Here is a 21,883-nt window from a genome sequence, read left to right on the forward strand (position 1 = left end):
CCTGTGCTGACAGCTCAGAGCCTGGAGCCTGTTTCAGATTCTGTGTCTCCCTCTCTCTCTGCCCCTCTCCCAGTCGCACTGTCTCCCTCTGTCTCAAAAATAAATAAGTGTTTTAAAAAATTTAAAAAAAAAAGAATCTTGAGATGGGAATTGAGGTCTATCCCAACGGGGCTTTTTCTGTAGACCTACATTGTTGGAAACACCTCATAGAGTACATATGTGGTTTCCTTTATTCACATTTCTTATATGTTAGATCTGTGGGAAAGAACTATAAGACATCTACCTGCTAAAACTTGTGAGAGACCTAATAGTATTTTTTTTTTTAATTTTAGGTATTGGCATATCTCAACAATCTGTACAGTTCTAGGGTGTGGTAGCTTAGGAGTGAATATGATTTGAACTCATTCACATTCAGAGGGTATTTGAAATTGAGAACCAGGCAGATCCATCGACTGTGACCCTGAACGTGGCCCGAAAGAAATTGGATCCCAAAGATTACAGGTGGAGAATTTTAAAAGTCTGTCCATATTCAAGTGGAGATCAAAAAAGTCCAACTGAAAGAACTCTGGACTGACAGTGACAACTGTGGATTGAACAACAGTTCTTTTTTTTATTTTAACTTTATTTATTTTAGAGAGAGAGAGTGGGGAGGGGGCAGAGGATCTGAAGCAGGCCCCTGCACTGACAGCAAAGAGCCTGATGCAGGGCTCAAACTCACAAACCATGAGATCATGACCGCAGCCAAAGTTGGACACACAACCAACTGAGCCACCCAGGCACCCCCAAAAAGTTCTTTTTAAAAGGAATTTTTTGAAGATTATGATTCTGACTTTGGAGGAACTATGGTGATTGGCAGTGGCAGCAATAACATGTAAAATTCCTTAAATAAAAAGTTATTGGCTTAAATAAAAAAGAATCTTGAGATAGGGAGGTTATTCTTAATTATTCAGATGCACCCAATATTATCATAAGAGTCCTTATAATTAAAAGAAGGAGGCAAGATAGAGTCTGAGGAGGAGATGTAACAACTGAAGCCGAGCCATGAATGTGGGAAACCTTCAGAAGTTGGAAAAGGCAAAAAAAGATTCCCTCCTGGAGCCTACAAGCTCTAGATGTCTTGCTGACACACTGATTTTAGCCCCATGAAGCCCATTTTTTACCTACCACTATCAGACAACAAATTTGTGTTGTTTTAAGCCACTAAATTTGTGGTAATTTGTTACAACAATAGGAAACTAATGCACTGTCTTTGTATGTGAACATGAGCATGTTTTAAAATGGGGTCATTTATAGTCACTCCAATACCCGTCATACTGTTCTGAGAACATACCAGGCACACTCCTGCTTGGTTTCTTTGAATAAACTGTTCTCTTTGCCTGAAACACTTTTCCTCTAGATATCACGATGGTTGGCTCCCTAAAGTCATTTTTTTTAATTGTTAGTGTTTTGCCATATTTGCTTTCTTTTTTAAGTTTATTTATTTGTTTTGAGAGAGAGAGAGTGCGTGCATGTGCACAGGAGGGGCACTATCATCACAGAGCCTGATGAGGGGCTTGAACTCACAAATCGTGAGATCATGACCCAAGCCAAAACTACGAGTTGGACACTTAACTGACTGAGCCCCTAAAGTCATTTATTCAAATGTCACTTAAATGAGGCCTTTCCTTACCATCCTAGAATATCTTATTCCCCTGTCCTGCTTTATTTTTCTCTGTAGTATCTAGTACTCTCTAATATACTAGATATTTATTTATTTAGTTTCCCCTTACTAGAATATAAGTTTCATGAAGTGTGGAGGTTTTTCCATGTTTTATTCATTGGTATGTCCTTAGTGCTTATAATAAAGCCTGACAGAGAGTAAACATTCATAGTTGTTGACTACATAAAAGATGTTTACTACTTGAACTACATGAAAGATCCAAAACATCTCCTTCTATTTATTACAAGGCACATCAAAGGTCTCGAAACAGAAGGATCTCTTTTGCTATTATCAGTCCATCCCCAAAAGTACATGAAGCCTCTACTGGCACCTAGAAATAATTTAATCCCATTATTCATTCCAGTTGTTCATGTACCCATCACTATTTGTACTTATGGAGTCCCTACCATGTGCCAGATACTCACTTGGTACTGGGCATTCAGCAGGACAGGGATAGGGCTGGAGGGTGGGGAGTGAACAAAAGAACCATGTTTCTTACCTTTGTCCTTTTACCATGTTAAACCACTAATAAAGTAATAAATCCCTCTTCTGGGTTATCTATACTCTCCCATATTCTCCTCCTTATACTTCTTTGTGCTATCTCCCCTTGATCTAGTACTTTGTTTAATTTAATAAAGTATTGAATCTCTTACTTTTCTCTTGCAACAGGGAATTTTTTCGGAGAATTACTTTATTTGGCCAAGATCCAAATCCAAATCCAGAGTCAGCTCAGAACCCCTGACTAATGCATCACTGGGCTGATTATATAAATGGCAATGTGCAAAGACAACTTTTTGGAGAAGCACAGTAAAAAGGTTTCTTATTGAATAAGTGGTTTCATTTCTCTTTGAGCAAAAGATGCAAACTTTAGATGCAAGAAAAAGAATTTTACTTCCTGCAAACGTTCATTCATTAAATGGTTAAGAATTATTTAATGAGAGCCTACTTGGTGACTAGTACAATATGATGCCCTATACAGATATAATTAAGTGTAAGATACAGAATGCTCCTTCTACCAGATAACTCTTCAGTTAAAACTAGACAGGGGCACCTGGCTGGCTCTGTCCATAGAGCATGACACTTTTAACCCTGGGGGTTGTAAGTTTGAGCCTCAAGTTGGATGTAGCGATTACTTTAAAAAAAAAAAAATCTTCACAAAAAAAAACTAGATAAAAAAAGATGATATATATTGTGAAATTATATAACACCACAAACAGACACGGTGCTTCCACTTCATCCAGCCACCCCATTCACCCTTCCTTTCCTAATCAAGCCATATTAGTATCTCTTTCCTCCCTGATCACACCGAATCCTATGGCTATAATCAACCATGCTCTTGTCTGTACTCCCTCCCCCCATCACTTGATTCCCCCCAGCCCCCATTCCCACCCCCACGCCACCCTCGACCCCCGCCACCTTCATCTTTCCTGTTATTCAGTCCAGGATTTGATCCCAGGTTGCGGAGCTGCTTGAAAAAAAAATCAAGTTACTTGGTGTTCCAAAACTTTCATCAGGTTGCAACTTAATGCTTTCACGCAATCCGCGTATAAAGCCTGGGAAGTGAGGAAGGAAATTTCACTCCTATTGAAAGCCAGACTTGTGGAATAATTGAGGTATTGAAATCAGTCACTCAAACTGAAAAGTCCCAGAAAAGCAAATTACACTAAGACAAGGACATAAAGTCTAAATGCATACCCTAGAATCATTGCAGCAAAAATGGGAGAGGCGTACGTATGTATGAAAGACATTTATGCTAAAAATCAATTTGCCAGAGAGAAGAGAACGGCCAGGAATGCTCGCAAATACAGCGACTGTCATGGATGGTGTCACCCTGAGAAGTTCACTTCAAGGCAGGGCTATCCAGGGAGCAAAGTTAAAGGGCTAGCATTTCCCAGATTCCAGATGCCTGGGGTAAACAGACGAGACAGCTGCGCATTTCTCTTAAAGTAAAATATATCCTATGTGGGCCTTTCAAAAATAATAAAAAGGGAAGTTTTTCCCCTTTTGGATTTCCCTGCAGTCCAGCCACTTAAAAGCTCGCTTTAGTCCCTAAGAAATCTCGCAACAACACGGTCTTTTTTTTTTTTTTTTTTCTCCTCCCCCTCCCCCCCCAACTCCGATGGCGGGAACGTATCGGAAGCAACGGCACGCTCTCCGTCGGAAGTGACGCAATATCCCAGAATCCTTGGAGAAGGAGGGGCGCTTTCAGGCGTTCTTTGCGCAGTGTGGTGTGGAATCTTTAGGCAACGTGGTGTGGTCCTTTGCAAGAAGGCGTGCTGCTTTGTGCTTGGCCCGCTGCGGCCTTGCGGACCTTTCGGGCCGAAAGTTTGATTTCTTTTCACTGATAACAGAGCTCGCGGCGGGCCGCTCAGGGCCCTAATCCGGCCTCACCATGTTGGTGCTATTTGAAACGTCTGTCGGCTACGCCATCTTTAAGGTAGGTTGGAGATTGAGCCATTGGAGGGGGGAGGCTGGTGTTGGGCCGGCGAGGACAGGGAAAGACGTAAGAAGAAGACAGCACTGCTCAGGATCGCGTGGGAGCCGTTTGTGTCCTCCTGCCTTGAAAGGTGGGGGAAGGCTTTGGGCCTGGGAGGCATGTTTCGGTGAACACGTGGCTCCGCCGTTTGGGGCGCAGGGTTCTGTGTTAGAGCATTTAGCTTGGTGAGAGAGGTGAGCGGGAGCTGTATTAGAATTTCACAGGTAAAGGTGAGGAGTTTGGGGTTTATTCTTAGTGGTTTTGAGCAATGATTGAAAGGTTTTAAGCAGAGGAATGACTTGATCTAAACTTGTCTTAATGAAGTTGCTTTGCTGTGTGAAGAATAGATTATAGGAGGCAAGAAAGAAAGGAAGAATATTTTTGCATCAGTGTAGACAAGATGAAATTGCTTGGATTAAGGTTGCTACGGAGGGAAATAAATACCAGGAGAAATTTTGAAGGTAGAACTGGTGGGTTTGGCTAATGAATGAAGTGAGTGGGGTATGATGGTAGCGAAGAGAAGAAAAAAACAAGATGGTTGGGTTTTTTTGGAGACGGGAGGATACTAAAAAGGTCCAGTTTGGGCTGTGAAACTTGGGGTGTCTGTTAAATCGTCATTTTTTAAGTTTAATACCTAAGGGAGATATCTGGGCCGATGGTAATCAATTTGAGATTTGATTGTCTTAATAAAGTTTGAAATTTGAAGTTTATCAGCACGGAGCTGATTGAGCAATGGGACATTCGTGTAGTAGGATGCTATAGAGTTGTTAGAAAGAATGAGAAACTGAGTGCTATCCATGTGCTAGCCAGTCTTCTGAGTTCTACAAATGTAGCATCGAAAAACAAAATTTTCGGGGCGCCTGGGTGGCGCAGTCGGTTAAGCGTCCGACTTCAGCCAGGTCACGATCTCGCGGTCCGTGAGTTCGAGCCCCGCGTCGGGCTCTGGGCTGATGGCTCAGAGCTTGGAGCCTGTTTCTGATTCTGTGTCTCCCTCTCTCTCTGCCCCTCCCCCGTTCATGCTCTGTCTCTCTCTGTCCCAAAAATAAAATAAAAATAAATAAACATTTAAAAAAATTGAAAAAAAAAGAAAAACAAAATTTTCATATATGTGCTGTTAAGGCAAAAATGGATAAAATATGTATAGTAAGATTCTAGCTATGAATCAAAAAACTGTGGTATGAGTGCGGAAAATCTGCAATCAGTTTTCCAAAATGTTGGTTTAGAGAAAACTTTAAGGTTTTCTTCAGACTTTTGAAAATACAGTTCCATTTGCACTTGGTACATTACTTATTATTTTTTAAGAGATAAAATGGTAAAAGCCAAAAGCTAGCTTTGCTTATTTTTTCTCATTGGGGTTGTCTGTAATTGCAATATTAGAAATTTTAAGGGACTTTGGAAAGCTTTGGAATGTGGAGTATGTCTATTTTACGTTTTCCCAGCTTCTTGGCAATCTTTTCTAAATTCTTATAATAGAATTCTGCACATGTGCCCAAATTTTCTTAGCCAGCATGGTCTGTCATATTTTGAATTTGTGTATATGGATGAATTTCATCTAAATTGAAGTCATTGTGTACTGTCCACTGGATGCTGATAGAGAGCGGGGCAACTCTGCAGTCCACTGTGTGCCTCTGATTGTTAGGAAGGAATTGACTTACAATTGTAGTGACCTGGGTCATAAAACACTTAACCATGTTTCTTAATAAATTACTGGTTTCTATTAATGAAGAGTGTTCTCCACAAAAATAAGTCTTGAGTATTCTGTCAGTTTCTAATGCTATCTATCTGCAAGTCACTGTTCAAATTGTGGTTTATGGTTCCATGTAATGGATAAATAACTAAAGGCTTGAGTATATTGAAATAATGATTTCACTTCCAAATATTTGCGATTAATAGCAGTTACTGATTGTTAATAAAAGTCATACAAAATGTTCTGGAATTAATAGTGGTTGCACAGTTTTGTGAAAATATGCTAAAAAGTAAGTCATACACTTGAGAAGGGTGAATATTACAGTATATAAATTATATATTAAAGTGCATATGTAGTAAAAAATTATTAGCTCCCTTTTCATGATCTTTCAGGACACTGGGGTATAAAATTATATTGGTTTGCATGAAATTCATGCTTTAATACGAATGCTTTTGTTGTTGTTGTTGTTTTGGTGTTTTGAGTTTGAGAGAGAAAGAGAAGGCACACACAAGGGTGGGGGTGAAAATCTAAAGCAGGCTCCATGCTCAGCAGCAGAGTCCGATGCTTGGCTGGATGTCACCACTCTGGGATGGTGACCTGAGCCAAAATCAAGTGGACATTCAACCGACTGAGCCACCCAGAAGCCCCAAGAAACTTTTAAAACTTTTTAAACCTCAGGTCATAGTATGGAATACATTTATTCTGTTATCATGTTCCAGTGTGTATATAGCATATATACGCTGTGTATGTAGCCACATATACAGAGTGATTCACAAAGAATTAAATACTTTCTAAAAAAATTACTGTGTTAACATGGTTATATGTGAATACAAAGACAATACTGAAAGAACTGTTGTTAATTTTAGAATATTGTAAAAACTCAACCTGTGTTCCTTGTTGTGTGGCACACATAGCAAGATTAAAGGCATCTTTTGGTTTTAATAATCACATTGTAGAGTGCAGCTCTCTGTGTTCTTTTATTTCCTCAAGGCCATGAGGAAGAGATTTTTTTTTAGGTGTATACCACAGGTCATGTATAATATGATTAGTGAGCAGTATGGTTTTCCAGCTGCATTTGAATATAGCTTACATACTGTATAACTCACTTATTGTAAATGGTGCAGTTTGATACATTTTAGTAGAATTTATACACCTGTGCAAGTTACAATCCAGTTTAGAGTACTTCCTCTTAAAAAGTAAAGTTCTGGCCATTTGCAAGTCAAAGTCAGACCGAGCTCTAGGCAACCACTGTCTGTATAATTTTGTCATTTCTAGATATTTCATGTAAGTGAAGTAATAGTTTTTTTGTGTCTGGCTTTTTTCACTTATGCTTTTGAAGCTAATCCATGTTGCATGTATCAATTTGTTCCTTTTTGAATAATTCACACTTGAAACTATTCCAAGTCATCCTGTGTAACAACTCACACAAGTTTCATAGAACAATGGTTAACCATTTTGTTTGTGAAATAAAACTTTAAAAGTTAGCATTGAGGGGAGCCTGGGTGGCTCAGTCAGTTAAGCATCCCAGCTTGGCTCAGGTCATGATTTCGTGGTTTGTGAGTTCAAGCCCTGCTTTGGGCGCTATGCTGACTGCTCAGTCTGGAGCCTGCTTCAGATTGTGTGTCCCCTCCCCCCCCCCCCCATTCCTCCCCTGCTCCCTCGCTCACGTGCTCTCTTTCTCAAAAGTAAATAAAGATTAAAAAAAATTTTTTAGGTTAGCATTGAATGTTTATTTTTTAAAATTTATTTATGTTGTGAGAGCGTACGTGGACACACCCATGAGAGTGGGGGAAGGGCAGAGAGAGAATCCCAAGAAGGTTCTGCACCAGTGCAGGGCTCAAACTCATTGAGATCATGACCTGAGCCCAAGTGGGGCCACCCAGGCACTCCAGCATTGAATATTTAAATAAAACATAGGAAGTGTCAAAATAACCAATTAAAAAGTGAAAATTAGGGACAGTCACTTTTGATAATAATTTGCCCTTTCCTGCTTATAAATTTCATGCCTGTGTGGAATAGAGGAGGATACCCTAGGACTATCTGGCATGCTGTGGGATGCGTTTGTTTTTACTTTTTATTGTGAAAGTTTTCAAGGAGACAAGTAGAAGATTATATAAAGACTCTCCATGTACCCCATTACTCAGCTTCAGCAGGCCCATTTTGTGTCCTCTCTCATTCCCCTCCCCACATTGTTTTGAAGCAAATCCTGGATATTTAGGTTTTTTTTTTAAGTTTATTTTATTTTATTTTGAGAGACAGAGCACAAGCGGGGGAGGGGCAGAGAGAGGGAGAGACAGAATCCCAAGCAGGCTCTAGGCTCCAAACTGTCAGCACAGAGCCTGACGAGGGGCTCGAACTCATGGACCGTGAGATCATGACCTCAGTCGAGATCAAGAGTCAGATGCTTAATTGACTGCGCCACCCAGGAGCCCCATGGATACTTAGTTTGATCTGTAAGTAAGTATGTCTCATGCTGTGAAGGCAGGCACACAAATGAATTGTGTCTTTCCACAGTATCAGCTTTTTTCAGTGTTAGAGCAAGGTTAATATAATTATAACTCAGGTTCAGGATTCCAGACTCAACATTTCACTACCTGTTTAACTTGACTTCTTACACATTACAGAAAGCAAAGCACAAGACAGGTTACACAACAAATAAGATAGAACAGGGGAAAGGAAGTCTTTGATTGCACAGTTGAGATGTGGCCTTGGTCTGGTCCAGGTCAGCTCACAGAACTTACTGCTTATTATATTCAAGCAGTGGAAGATCTCTGTTTTGTTCAGAGATCAGTCAGGCAGGGTCTTGGACAGCAGCTACCTTTTTGATGTGGTCAGATGTGAAAGGGTCAGTGTTAAGAAAGTTTTGACAGTTTACTGCAGAAATCTTCCATTTTAAAAAGGACTTAATAAGTCCTGATTGACAAACCTCTTATGTTTCTATTGGCTATCTTTTCTGAGTATGTCTCAGCTGGTGCTGGTTTCGGCAGTATGGGGTCTTAAGTGGAATGCCCTTGGTTGCTTGTGACATAAGTTACTGCTTGACCTGAGTGAGAGACAATCTTGCTCTCTACAGTATGTATAAGATATAAAGACCAGTTTTAAAACTAAGAACAATAATAGCCTGCTAAATTTTTTTAATGTTTATTTATTTTTGAGAGAGAGAGACTGAGCACAAGTGGGGGAGGGGGAGAAAGAGAGGAAGACACAGAATCTGAAGCGGGCTCCAGGCCCTGAGCTGTCAGCAGAGAGCCTTGACGCAGGGCTCGAACTCACAAACTACATGACCCAAGCTGAAGTCGATTAAGCCACCCAGGCTCCGCAGCCTGCTAAATGTTTTAATGGTAATAACTACACACTGTTTCTACTTGGAAATGGAAATTATTGTATCTTCATCCAAAATGATAAAACTTGAAATGGACTTTGTATACAAATGTTTTCAGATTTCTCTGTCTGAAAATGACTAAAATTTGAGGCACATTTTACAGAAAATGTAGCAGTTACCTCTTACTTTGTTCAGACTGTCTTTATTAGTAATGTTCTCTTCAGTATGTTGTAGCACAATTGGAAACATTTAGTAACAAGGTTTTGTTTGTAACAGTCTTTGGAGACCTTTGAGTAGTCATGAATGTTTTCATTACATTTCCCTTGTTGCTTTTAGAATGCTGATAATATCTCTTAACTATGCCAGTTGTTACCCAAATGTTATCTTGCTTTTCAACTAGGAAAAAATGTAAATTTTACTCATGAGTCATGTCCCCTGTTTGATACATACGCTCTCAGCAGTTCATGAACTTTTTGGGTATGGTTTAGCTGCATTCTCTAAACAAACTATTTCCAAAAGTTAGGACTATTCTATGAACTTACTTAATCAAAAAGTAACAGTTAATGTTTCAGTGCATTCATGAGATTTGTTGGAAGTTCTCCTGATACACAAAATAGAACTGTTAGAGGTGCCTGGGTGGCTCAGGTCATGATCAAGCCCAGCATTGGGCTTGCTCACTCACTCTCTGTCTCTCTTAAAAAAAAAAAAAAAAAAGAGGGGCGCCTGGGTGGCAGTCGGTTAAGCGTCCGACTTCAGCCAGGTCACGATCTCGCGGTCCGGGAGTTCGAGCCCCGAGTCAGGCTCTGGGCTGATGGTTCGGAGCCTGGAGCCTGTTTCCGATTCTGTGTCTCCCTCTCTCTCTGCCCCTCCCCCGTTCATGCTCTGTCTCTCTCTGTTCCAAGAATAAATAAACGTTGAAAAAAAAATTAAGAAAAGAAAAGAAACTGTTAGTGGCTTGTAATTTTTGTAAAGATTTCATTTTTAAGTAAACTCTGTGCCCAACGTGGGACTCGAACTTACAATCCCAAGATCAAGAGTCACATACTCTCTTGACTGAGCTAGCCAGACACCCCAGCTTGTAATTTTTTAATACAAACACTATGTTTTGTGATCATGTAGTGCTCTTACTCTGTTCTTTTAAGTTTTTTCATTTCGATTTGTTTTGACCGACTTCTCAAGTTTTGTGAATATATGTAATTTGTCTGTATGAGATTAAATTTAAAGAACACAACAAATCCTCTCTCCCTCTCCCTCCCCTCCTTTTTTAAGGAAGAGAGGCAGAGGGTGATGGGTGGGGCAGGGAATCCCAAGCCCGTCCCCACACCCAGCACGGAGCACAACACAGGGCTTGATCCCACAACCCTAGGATCATGACCTGAGCCCAGATCAAGAGGCAGATGCCCAACTGACTGAGCTACCCAGGCACTCCCACAACAAATCCTCCTTAAAATCATCTTGCCATACTTGTCTGACAGAAATTAAATGCAACTTGAAGTATTGTAATTATGTTTATCACAAAAATATACACTAGATGTAACTGGGCAATAAATCTTACTGTGTAAATATTCTGTGATAATGGATTTGATAAAATGTTTATCAGTAAGGTATAGTTTTAAATTTATCAGTTGAGTATTTTTCCCACAAGAAGACATAATATCTGTGTATTATATTTCACCAAATTTAATATGCTATTATTTTACACTGCTAATTAAATTTACCTCCCATCAGTTGTAAGGCATGTCAGTTTCAAGGATGTTAAATCCAGAGGAAATGGTTTTTAGGATTGAGTCTACCCTGTGTTATGCTTGGGCAGTTGACTTATCCCATCAAGAATTAGTGAGAGTGTGGGACGTTTTATTAACTCTTTGTTTGTTTGTTTTTAATGTTTGTTTTTATTTTTGAGAGACAGAGACAGAGTGTGAGCAGGGGAGGGGCAGAGAGAGAGAGAGAGAGAGAGAGAGAGAGAGACAGAATCTGAAACAGGCTCCAGGCTCTGAGTTGCCAGCACAGAGCCCAACGCAGGGCTCAAACTCACCTGCGAGAACATGACCTGAGCTGAAGTCGGAAGCTTAACTGACTGAGCCACCCAGGCGTCCCTTTTAACTCTTGATTTAAATGAAAGTAATAGCCTCTCTTGAAGGCATTTTGGTAGCATCTGTCAAATATAAAATAATGCATTTCCTATATGATCAATTAACCGCACATCTAGTAAAGTATGTCTTATAGAAATACAACATGTATACATACAAAACTGTTTTCTGAAGGAGAATAAGGAAAATTTAGAAAGACCTTAAACTTCTATAAGAGCATAAGATGGTGATATTTTCATACAGTCTAATTCTACGTTGTCAAAACCTATAATTGTGTCCATGTTATGCTAAATGGTATAGTGTGATTCTGAAAAGTATGCATAAATAAAATGTTGAGAAGACTGACAAAAAGCCTTAAATATATATGCCTAATTGTTAATGACTGTTTCATAGATTTAAAGTGCTCCTTTTTTCCCTTTTCATTTTAAGTTTTCTTGTAACAGGATGTAAATTGATAGTATCTCAGTTTTAGAGAAATCCTTAGTACTTTGATGTTAGGGTGATCATAAGCAGTAAGTAAAATTTATTCTTTATTCTAGAAAGTAGGGAAATAAAGTCTTTTGTTGTTCTATAAACATATGCTGGTGCGCCTGTGTGGCTCAGTCGGTTAAGCATCCGAGTTTAGCTCAGGTCATGATCTCACGGTTTGTGAGTCCAAGCCCCGCATTGCGTTCTGTGCTGTCAGCCCAGAACCTGGAGCCTGGTTCAGATTCTGTCACTCGCCCCTCCCCCACTCACGCTCTGTCTCTCTCTCTCTCTCTCTCTCTCTCTCTCTCTCTTTTCGAAAATGAATAAATATTTTTAAAAAATTAAAAAACCTGTGTTTTGTGAAGGTGTTAGTGACTCCTTCGAAATGGGAAGTTTTAAACAAAGTCATCAACTGAATTCCATCCAGTTATTAAATGGGCCACTTGAGCTGCTAATTTGATCACGCATTTATGGTGGGTAAAAAATTGGTGTTATTTCAATGAGAACATAGCTTTCACCACTCTCATTTTACGTGTACAGTTGTACTTGAAGAGTGTAGTTATATATGTCTAAGCTATGCCATTTAAATATTTGTTACAGGTTTTGAATGAGAAGAAACTTCAAGAGGTTGATAGTTTGTGGAAAGAATTTGAAACTCCAGAGAAAGCAAATAAAATGTAAGTCATCTTGAAACTAAGAATTTAGTTAACATTTAGGTGTGTTTTTTTTAAGTAATCTCTACACCCAATGCAGGGCTTGAACTCATGACCCCAAGATCAGCTGAGTTAACCAGGGGGCCCAAGTAATAGAATTGCTGAATAAATTGTAGTATATCTATAGATCCTTTGGTGACCTGGGGAGAGGACTGTGGTATACCAAGAAAATCATGCTTCTCAGTGATCCATATGTGATCCCATTGTTTCCAGGTTCTCTTAGATCTGTGTGTGCGTTTATGCAGGCATAGACACCAACAGATGCCCCTTCAAAAGGGTGGAAATGGGGATGGGGTGAGGCACAATAAGTCGAAATTATTATTTTTTGCTAAAATCTTTGTATTGTTAAATGTATTTAGGGGATCACCAGGGTTTTTGTTCCCTGGCAGATAAGAAAACCTTCCTTAATTGAGACAATACTATTTTAGGGACAATAGAAGACTAGTTTTTCTTTTTAAAGGGCTGTATGCTTCATTTGGCTGAGTTAATGTGATTCATTGTTGTCAATGATGTATTCTTGTTGGAACTGAATATAAATGATCTAACTCAAATATTCGTCACTACCACTGAGACAACAATGAATTATGAATTAACTGTATATTTTTGTTGAATATAAAATGATGTGACCTTGCACATAAGTGTGTTGGGAAGGAGAGTAAAATAAGGGTAACTTAAGTAAAATAAGGAGTCAGATTTGACCATTAGCTATTTGTTGTTGTTGTTGTTTATAGAAGAGTTTATTAAACAACAGGAGCTTAAGTCTCATCTTCTAAACAGAAATACACCTGAATTATTTGTCACATTTCTTACTGTGTGTTAATGAAAATCATAGACAAAATAGATTAATTTTATATCACTGTCTTCATAATTGATAGAATGATTAGATAAAAACAATAATGAATACCTTGATATAATTGATAAACCTCACAAAATTCCGTATCATACATTATTTTCAATTTCCGATGGAATGCTTTTTTAAGATAAACCATATGCTGGGTAATAAAATATGATTCAGTAAATTTCAAAAGCTTGAAATCTCACAGGGCATGTATTATAATGTCAACAGAAATATATTACAAGCTAATAGTAAATTGGTTTTAAGAATACAAATATTTGGAAATTAAGCAACATAGTTCTTTTTTTTTAATTTAATTTTTTATTTTTTAAAATTCACATCCAAATTAGTTAGCATATAGTGCAACAATGATTTCAGGAGTAGATTCCTTAATGTCCCTTACCCATTTAGCCATTTAGCTCACCCCCCCAACCCTTCTAGTAACCCTCAGTTTGTTCTCCGTATTTTTAGTCTCTACTGTTTTGTCACCCTCCCTGTTTTTATGTTATTTTTGTTTCCCTTCCCTTATGTTCATCTGTTTTGTCTCTTAAAGTCCTCATATGTGTGAAGTCATATGATTTTTGTCTTTCTCTAATACTTAGCATAATACCCTCCAGTTCCATCCACGTAATTGCAAATGGCAAGATTTCATTCTTTTTGATGGCTGAGTAATACTCCATTGTATATGTATGCCACATCTTTGTCCATTCATCCATCGATGGCCATTTGGGCTCTTTCCATACTTTGGCTATTGTTGATAGTGCTGCTATAAACATGGGGGTGCATGTGTCCCTTCGAAACACCACACCTGTATCCCATGGATAAATGCCTAGTAGTGCAATTGCTGGGTCGTAGGGTAGTTCTATTTTTAGTTTTTTGAGGAACCTCCATACTGTTTTCCAGAGTGGCTGCACCAGCTTGCATTCCCAGACCATTAGCTATTTCTTAATGACATTTGTACTAGATGGACAAATCAGTGTTGTGAGATTCCTGACCTGAGAGGTACTCTTAATTCCTTTTCTAAGGTCTCCTATTCCATATAGTAAAAGGCATCTGTGTCCAGATTTAAGCAACAGAGGTTATGTTCAGGCTTCAACATCTTTCCTGTGGTTGAGATGGGGTACCAAACCTCTTAGCTATTTTTCCTTCAAACCCTACAATCTTCTCTTAGTCCAGACATTACTGACCTAGTATTTGGAGAAACTAGTTGTTTTAATATGAATTTATCTAACTTTGCACCCTCATGCCCAGTGACAGGAAAATTTATTTTGTTGGTGTGTGCTTTGAAAACAGTCCAGAACCTCTTTCCTAAATATATGGCTTTTGAGGAATCAATTTGCCCTCATAACTTTTTTTTTTTTTCCTTCTAGAGTAAAGCTAAAACATTTTGAGAAATTTCAGGATACAGCAGAAGCATTAGCAGGTAAAGTGAAAGACTAGCTTTTTTTGGTTTTATTTATAATCTTGTCAATGTATTATCAAAAGATTATTTGCTTCAGTTGCCTGAGTTAACCTTATTCAATGTTGTCAATGATGCATTCTTTTTGGAACTGAATTTAAGTGATCTAACTCTAATTCGTCACTACCACTGAGACAACATTGAGTTAGCTTTTTTCACCATAGGGCTTGTTCCCCCCCCATGTGATGAGTGTGAGAAGTGGTTAAGTTGATCTCCCTGTGGAAACCAACAGCATAATGCTGAGGCACAATTCAGTAAAAGCTGTTCTACAAGGGACCAAGGTAATGTAGTCAAGTGCACAGCCCTCTGATGATTTTAATTCAAGGGTAAAGTTGAGAATAGCCAGGATTCACAGTTGAAATAATAATAAAGCAGCTTTTTGGAGTTTTTTTTAGTATGAAACCTACACAGAGCCTTAAGAGTTAATCTGAAGGGAACATGAAGAATGGATGGCTCATATCCTTCAACCAGTCCTCCTAATGGGAGAACAGACATAAAGTAATAGGGTGTATCATCTAGGTTTGGCTTTAATAAGCAGTTGGTCTTAACAAGGTTGTTCCCCCCCCCCCCCCCATAGTGTTAGGGAAAATAAGAAGACTGGATATAAAATTCTAATCATGGATTTTTCAGTTGCTTAAGTTCTATATATTAAGTCAGCCAACTGCTTGTTGGTATAATCTGAAAATGTAGACTATAAAGAATATGGCTTATAATTAGGCAAGAATATGATAGACCCAAGGGCGCCTGGGTGGCGCAGTCGGTTAAGCATCCGACTTCAGCCAGGTCACAATCTCACGGTCTGTGAGTTCGAGCCCCGCGTCAGGCTCTGGGCTGATGGCTCAGAGCCTGGAGCCTGCTTCCGATTCTGTGTCTCCCTCTCTCTCTGCCCCTCCCCCGTTCATGCTCTGTCTCTCTCTGTCTCAAAAATAAATAAACGTTGAAAAAAAAAAATTAAAAAAAAAAAAAAAAAGAATATGATAGACCCAGATAATTTTGTTCATCACCCACAAAAGAGAAGTATAATTCTCTTGTAAAAATTAGGAATCTAACTAAACATGCTAGAATATTAATAGACCGCCCCAACATTGGCAGAGGGGTAGCTGAAGGAAGACCCAATAATGAGACCAATTTTTTAATTTTTAAAAAGAGTTCTAGGGCTGCTGCATCAGTAAGTCAGTAATTAAAGCCTCATAGAGCTATTAAAGCACAACAATGTTAATTTTTTTAATTTTAGTTTTTGTTCTTATTTTTTTTTAGTAATCTCTACACCCAACTTGGGTCTTGAAGTCATGGCCCCAAGATCACAAGTTGCATGTTCTTTCAACTGAGGCAGCCAGGTGCCTCCCTGCCTAGAGAATTTTTTAAAAGATCTGTTTATCACAGCTTTAAAATTACATGGGTAGAGTTTTGTTAAAACTCTATGGAAAAAGATTGTGTTCGCTATTTTCCAACTCAGGTGGGGTGTGCAATATTCACATAGACTGATTTGAACAGTTCCTGCTGAAGCTATAAAGTGCAGTGGCCCTGATACCAAGTGACTTCTTTTGAATTCCCTTTTGCATATTACTTCTTTAATCTTTTTTGGGCTATTTCCGACCAGTCCATATTAAATGGTCTACTTCTACCCAGACATGAAGCAGATTTTTACTATTTTAATTTTTCTTTATGTTTATCTTTGAGATTGAGAGAAATAGCATGAGTCAGGGAGGGGCAGAGAGAGAGGGAGACACAGAATCTGAAGCAGGCTCCAGGCTCTGAGCTGTCAGCACAGAGCCCGACATGGGGCTTGAACCCACAAGCTGTGAGATCATGACCTGAGCCGAAGGCAGACGCTCAACCAGCTGAGCCACCCAGGCGCCCCCAGATTTTTACTATTAATAGCTAATATGTTGATTATGTAGTGTGTGTCAGATTTTGTACTCATCATTTCAAAATTGTTGTTTAATCCTTGAAACAATCCTGTGGGATACATATTAATAACTATTTTACAGAAAAACTGAGGCTTGAGAGGTATCTCATTTCCCTACTGAGCTTTTGGTATACCTTAAAATACTGTAAAATAAATGGCTAAAATGCCATACTAGCTAAGAATTTAAAGTCAGCCCCCCTCCACCCATCTTCCTTCCAGGAAGGCAGAGACTATATTGTTCTTCGCTGTCAAATTGCTAGATTCTAGCATATAAATACTTTGGATAAAGGGATGAAAGTAGTGAGCTCTGTCAGGAATCTGCCTTTTCTCATCTATTTTTACCAGAAACTCAACATCACCTTATTAAGAGAGTAGTCTTTCCTGGAAATTAACTTCCCACTCCCTGTAAAAAGCAATTATAGTATGACAGAACCAAAACTGAGTGGTTATAGATATGGCAGTGTACATTTAAAACTCCGTAGCCCAAGAAACAGTCTGATCTGTTGTGATGTCAAGAATTTATATGGGGTGGTGGGGGGGAGCTGGCTGGCTCAGCTGGTAGAGCATGAGACTCTTGATCTCACGGTCATGAGTTCAAGCTTCTCATTGGATGTGGAGCCTACTTAAAGTCTTTGGGGTTCTTGGCTGGCTCAGTTGGAGGGGCAGTGTAACTCTTGATCTCAGGGTCATGAGTTCGAGCCCCACATTGGGTGTAGAGATTACTTAAATAAATAAGTAAATAAACTTTTTTCTTTTTTTAAATAAAAGGTTGAATTTTAAAAAAAGAATTTATATTGGTCCTAGAAATTCAAATATGCTGTTGGTATGGAGAGCTTTATCTTTACTCTCGGTCTAATTTCCAAGTTGCAAGTCTTCCAAATGCCACAGAAAAATTTGGTGCCAGCCTACATTTGGATGAAGTAGGAAAATTACTGGGAAGTGGCTAGTGAAGTAGAATAAAGACTCGGTGTCCTCTATTTTTAAAAAAAAATTTTTTTTTTTTAATGTTTATTTTTGAGACAGAGGGAGACTGTGCAAGTGGGAGAGGAGCAGAGAGAGAGGGAGACACAGAATCTGAAACAGGCTCCAGGCTCTGAGCTGTCAGCACAGAGCCCGACACGGGGCTCGAACCCATGAACCGCGAGATCAAGACATGAGCTGAAGTCGGACACTTAACCGACTGAGCCACCCAGGCGCCCCAAGACTCAGTGTCCTCTTAACTTCATCACCATCTCTGTTTCCCATGTTTTATTTATTTATTTTTTAAGTCTATTTATTTATTTTGAGAGGGAGAGAGAGCAGGGATTCCAAGCAGTCTCTCCAATGTCAGGCAGGAACCTGACTCGGGGCTCAATCCCACGAACTGTCAGATCATGACCTGAGCTGAAATCAAGAGTTGGATGCTTAACCAGCTGAGCCACCCACATGCCCCTGTTTGCCATCTTTTAAAAATACATATTACAGGGGCTCCTGGGTGGCTCAGTCGGTTAAGCGTCCGACTTCGGCTCAGTCGGTTAAGCGTCCGACTTCAGCTCAGGTCACGATCTCACGCTCCGTGAGTTCAAGCCCCGCGTCGGGCTCTGGGCTGATGGCTCAGAGCCTGGAGCCTGCTTCCGATTCTGTGTCTCCCTCTCTGCCCCTCCCCCATTCGTGCTCTGTCTCTCTCAGTCTCAAAAATAAATAAACATTAAAAAAATAAATAAATCGGGGCGCCTGGGTGGCGCAGTCGGTTAAGCGTCCGACTTCAGCCAGGTCACGATCTCGCGGTCCGTGAGTTCGAGCCCCGCGTCGGGCTCTGGGCTGATGGCTCAGAGCCTGGAGCCTGTTTCCGATTCTGTGTCTCCCTCTCTCTCTGCCCCTCCCCTGTTCATGCTCTGTCTCTCTGTCCCAAAAATAAATAAACATTGAAAAAAAAAATTTATAAATAAATAAATAAATAAATAAATAAATAAATAAATAAATAAAAATAAAAGTACATATTACAGGGGTGGCCCAGATCGAGCTCTCCATCAGGGTTCTCACTGATAGCACACAGCATGCTTGGGATTCTCTCTCCCTCTCTCCTCCCTACACTGTCTCCCTCAGTCTCAAAAATAAACTTAGCAAAAAAATATATATTATGAAAAGTAATTAACAGGTTTTCTCATAATAAAGGGAAGATAAATCTAAGCATAAATGATGGTATGCAAGATTGAGAATAGAAGCTGGAAGTTGAAATTTTTTAATTATAAAAGCAAGTAAGATAACTCCTATTAGAAAGGCAGATCATAAGGAGTCAGTATTGTACAGTATGGTTGGAACCTAACAAAATAGCTTGAGTCTCAACTTCTTAGAGTGTCTCAACCTCTGTAAGAGCTTAATGGTAGCCAGATGATTTTTGTCCTCACCTTTCATCTTCCCAGACAACAGGTGAAATGGACTTGTAATTCAAATGGATGGAGATGTGGTCAGGAAAGAGCAGATACCTGGCTGATAAAGCATAAATTGCCTGGCCTTAGAAATTGTGACAGAATTCCTTCCTGCCAGGAGTACTTTAAATTCAGCCAGAACCATCACAGATAACAGGAGGTGTCAGTCCATGTGGGTCCAGAAGATCTAAGTGTAAGCCTAAAGAACAGTGAGACTTATAAATTAGCAGATTTAGAACCTTCCAAAAATGAAAGCAGTCTCAGATTGAAGAGGCTGTCTTTAGTGGGGAATTCCCCATAACTGGAGGTTTACAAGCAGAGGCCTGATGACATATCTGAATCAGGATTAGCAAAAGCCCTCCACTCAGACATCCTTACCCCACAGCAGGACCTTCCAAAGGAATATACTCCTTTTACAGGCCAGTTTGTTTATAATGATATAGGAGAGGGAATTTACTTTTGATTCCAGAATAGATTGTTTCTAACGTTTTATGATTTTAGCTCTGAGTTCAAGAGTAGATTTCCTATTACATAGGGAAAGGAATGTTGGTTCTGCTTTAATTCCCAATTCTAGAGCTGAAATGGGGGTGGGAAGATCAGATGAAATTCAAATGTGTAACTCCTTCAGTGTTTTTTACATTTATCATTTCATTTTAGAAGTAATGTTAAATTCACCCTTTTTGAAAGGTAAAAGGAAGTGTTTATTTTGCTTTATCTTTTAAGTTTAAATGAGAGCTTAAGTTCTTAAAATTAGAAACTTGAGAATTCTTTTGATTTTTTTTTTTTTTTTCCTCAAAAGCATTTACAGCTCTGATGGAGGGCAAAATCAATAAGCAGCTGAAGAAAGTTCTGAAGAAAATAGTAAAAGAAGCTCATGAACCCTTGGCTGTAGCTGATGCTAAACTAGGAGGGGTCATAAAGGTATTTTTTTTTTTCATGCCTGCTAATCACAGTTCACCATACAGCTTAGCAACTACAAAGACTTGGCTTTGCATTGAGTTGGTTGTTTTAAGTTCTCATACTTGATCTTTTCTCCTTTACCTATAGAATAATTGATTTCCAATATGTACTAAGCATATAAAAGTAATGCCTGGTCATTGTAGAAAATATTGATACCCCTAAAATGATTAAAAAAAAAAAATGGTTTTAATCTTGCTGCCCAGAGATAATCTGTTAACACTGTATCCTGCCATGTCTTTGTTCAGCCACATTTCTTTTTCTTTCAACAGAAATGGAAACATGACATTTCTTTTGAGTGTGTGTGTTTATTAGAAAACTTTAGCAGGGTGTAGAGTTTCTAGAGATTGGTAGAAATAGTGGAAAAATGGGCTCCCAAGAACGAAAAGAAGAGTTTGAGAGCCGGTTGCGATAGTTTGATCTTCAGTGGTTATTGTAGATCTTACAGTGACAGGTTAATTATTGTGTTTGTGAATATACCTCTGTTTTTTGGGTTTTTTTAAGTTTGTTTATTTAATCTCTACTCTCAACATGGGACTTGAACTCACAACCCTGAGATCAAGACCCTCTGTGCTCCTTCCAACTGAGCCAGCCAGGTGTTCTATACCTCTAATTCTTGAAGTAAGGTTTATATTATGTTGTAGGGTTTTGTGTTTTTTTTTTCATTTTTTTGTTTTTGTTTTTTTACTGTTTTATTTATTTTTGAGAGAGTGCACGTGTGCGAGTTGGGGAGGGGCAAAGAGAGAGGGACAGAAGATCCTAAGTGGACTCTGCGCTTACAGCAGCAAGCCCGATATGGGGCTCAAACCCATGAACCATGAGATCATGACCTGAGCCAGAGTCAGATGCTCAACTGACTGAGCCACCCAGGCACCCCGTGTTGTATAGGTCTTTTTAGGTAAGAAAATGCTAAGTAGATTTGAGGGGGTTTTTTGTCCAGGATTGTGAATTTAAGAAGTTCAATTAAATGAATTTCTAACACTGTCTGGTAAGTAATGAAGTTTTCTGTGATGATGTCAATCTCTATCTTCATTCTTTGGTGTGCCCACAAGTGTTTGTAATTTTCTGTTGAAAACATTAGATTTTAGCATAGTACAGAAGAAATTGTTGAATGGTGGGATTATGGGTATTTTTATTTTTTTCTTTTCAGTTTCTCTGTTTTAAAAACTTACACTGAAGATCACTCATACATACCAAATATTTGTTTCTTAAACATGATGTAATACATCTAATTTTGCATGCATGTCATTATTTGCATTGGATAAACTAGCACAATACAATGAATTATTGAATTGAATACCAAATACAATGCAAAATGAAAAGAAATGAATGGGTGCAGAACAAAATTTATTGTGTGGAGGTGTGTGTGTAAAAAAATTGTATAGTAAACCCTTGAACAACTTAGGCGTTGGGGTGCCAACCCTTCCCCCCCACACACGCACACACAGTCAGAAATCTGTGTATAACTTTTGACTCCCCCAAAATTTTACTACTAAAAGCCTACTGTTGATCCGAAGTCTTACCAATGACATACATAGTTTATTAACCCATATTCTGTATGTCAACACATATTAGATACTGTATTCTTACAATAAAGTAAGCTAGAGGAAAGAATGTTTCTTATTACTAAGAAAATCAGGAGTGCCTGGCTGTCTCAGTAGGTGGAGCATGCAACTCTTGATCTTGGGATTGTGAGTTTGAGACCCATGTTGGGTATAGAGATTACTTAAATAAAATATTTTTTACAAAGAGAAGAATCGTAAGGAAGAGAAAGTACATTTATAGTACTGGACCATGTCAAAAAAGTCTGGGGGCCCTAGGTGACTTACTTAGTTAAGCATCCAACTTCAGCTCAGGTCA

General features: G+C 39.0%; 1 protein-coding gene and 3 non-coding genes across 5 annotated transcripts in view; all 4 read left to right on the forward strand.

Annotated features, from left to right (window-relative positions):
* The first annotated feature begins 149 nt into the window (after nt 1-149).
* LOC122482362 lies at nt 150-281 on the forward strand. The gene has a single exon (XR_006297147.1). It is a non-coding gene; the product is annotated as a small nucleolar RNA SNORA18 (small nucleolar RNA).
* Nucleotides 282-3,864: 3,583 nt separating this feature from the next.
* The window catches only part of NOP58 (NOP58 ribonucleoprotein), a 35,409-nt gene continuing 17,390 nt past the window's right edge, over nt 3,865-21,883 (forward strand). Inside the window, exons 1-4 of one of the 2 annotated variants that reach the window (XM_043577510.1) lie at nt 3,865-4,136; nt 12,343-12,419; nt 14,661-14,713; nt 19,866-19,987. In XM_043577510.1, coding sequence (XP_043433445.1) covers nt 4,092-4,136; nt 12,343-12,419; nt 14,661-14,713; nt 19,866-19,987 — 297 coding nt within the window. In that variant the 5' untranslated portion in view covers nt 3,865-4,091. Of the gene's footprint in view, nt 4,137-12,342; nt 12,420-14,660; nt 14,714-14,913; nt 15,031-19,865; nt 19,988-21,883 lie in introns of those variants that run through there. The other variant, XM_043577511.1, reaches the window with a different exon arrangement.
* Nucleotides 12,949-13,037, forward strand: LOC122482370. Its single transcript, XR_006297155.1, has one exon. It is a non-coding gene; the product is annotated as a small nucleolar RNA SNORD70 (small nucleolar RNA).
* On the forward strand, nt 14,808-14,894 carry LOC122482371. The gene has a single exon (XR_006297156.1). It is a non-coding gene; the product is annotated as a small nucleolar RNA SNORD70 (small nucleolar RNA).

Source organism: Prionailurus bengalensis, chromosome C1 (genome assembly GCF_016509475.1).
Source record: "Prionailurus bengalensis isolate Pbe53 chromosome C1, Fcat_Pben_1.1_paternal_pri, whole genome shotgun sequence".
Taxonomy (NCBI): Eukaryota; Metazoa; Chordata; class Mammalia; order Carnivora; family Felidae; genus Prionailurus; species Prionailurus bengalensis.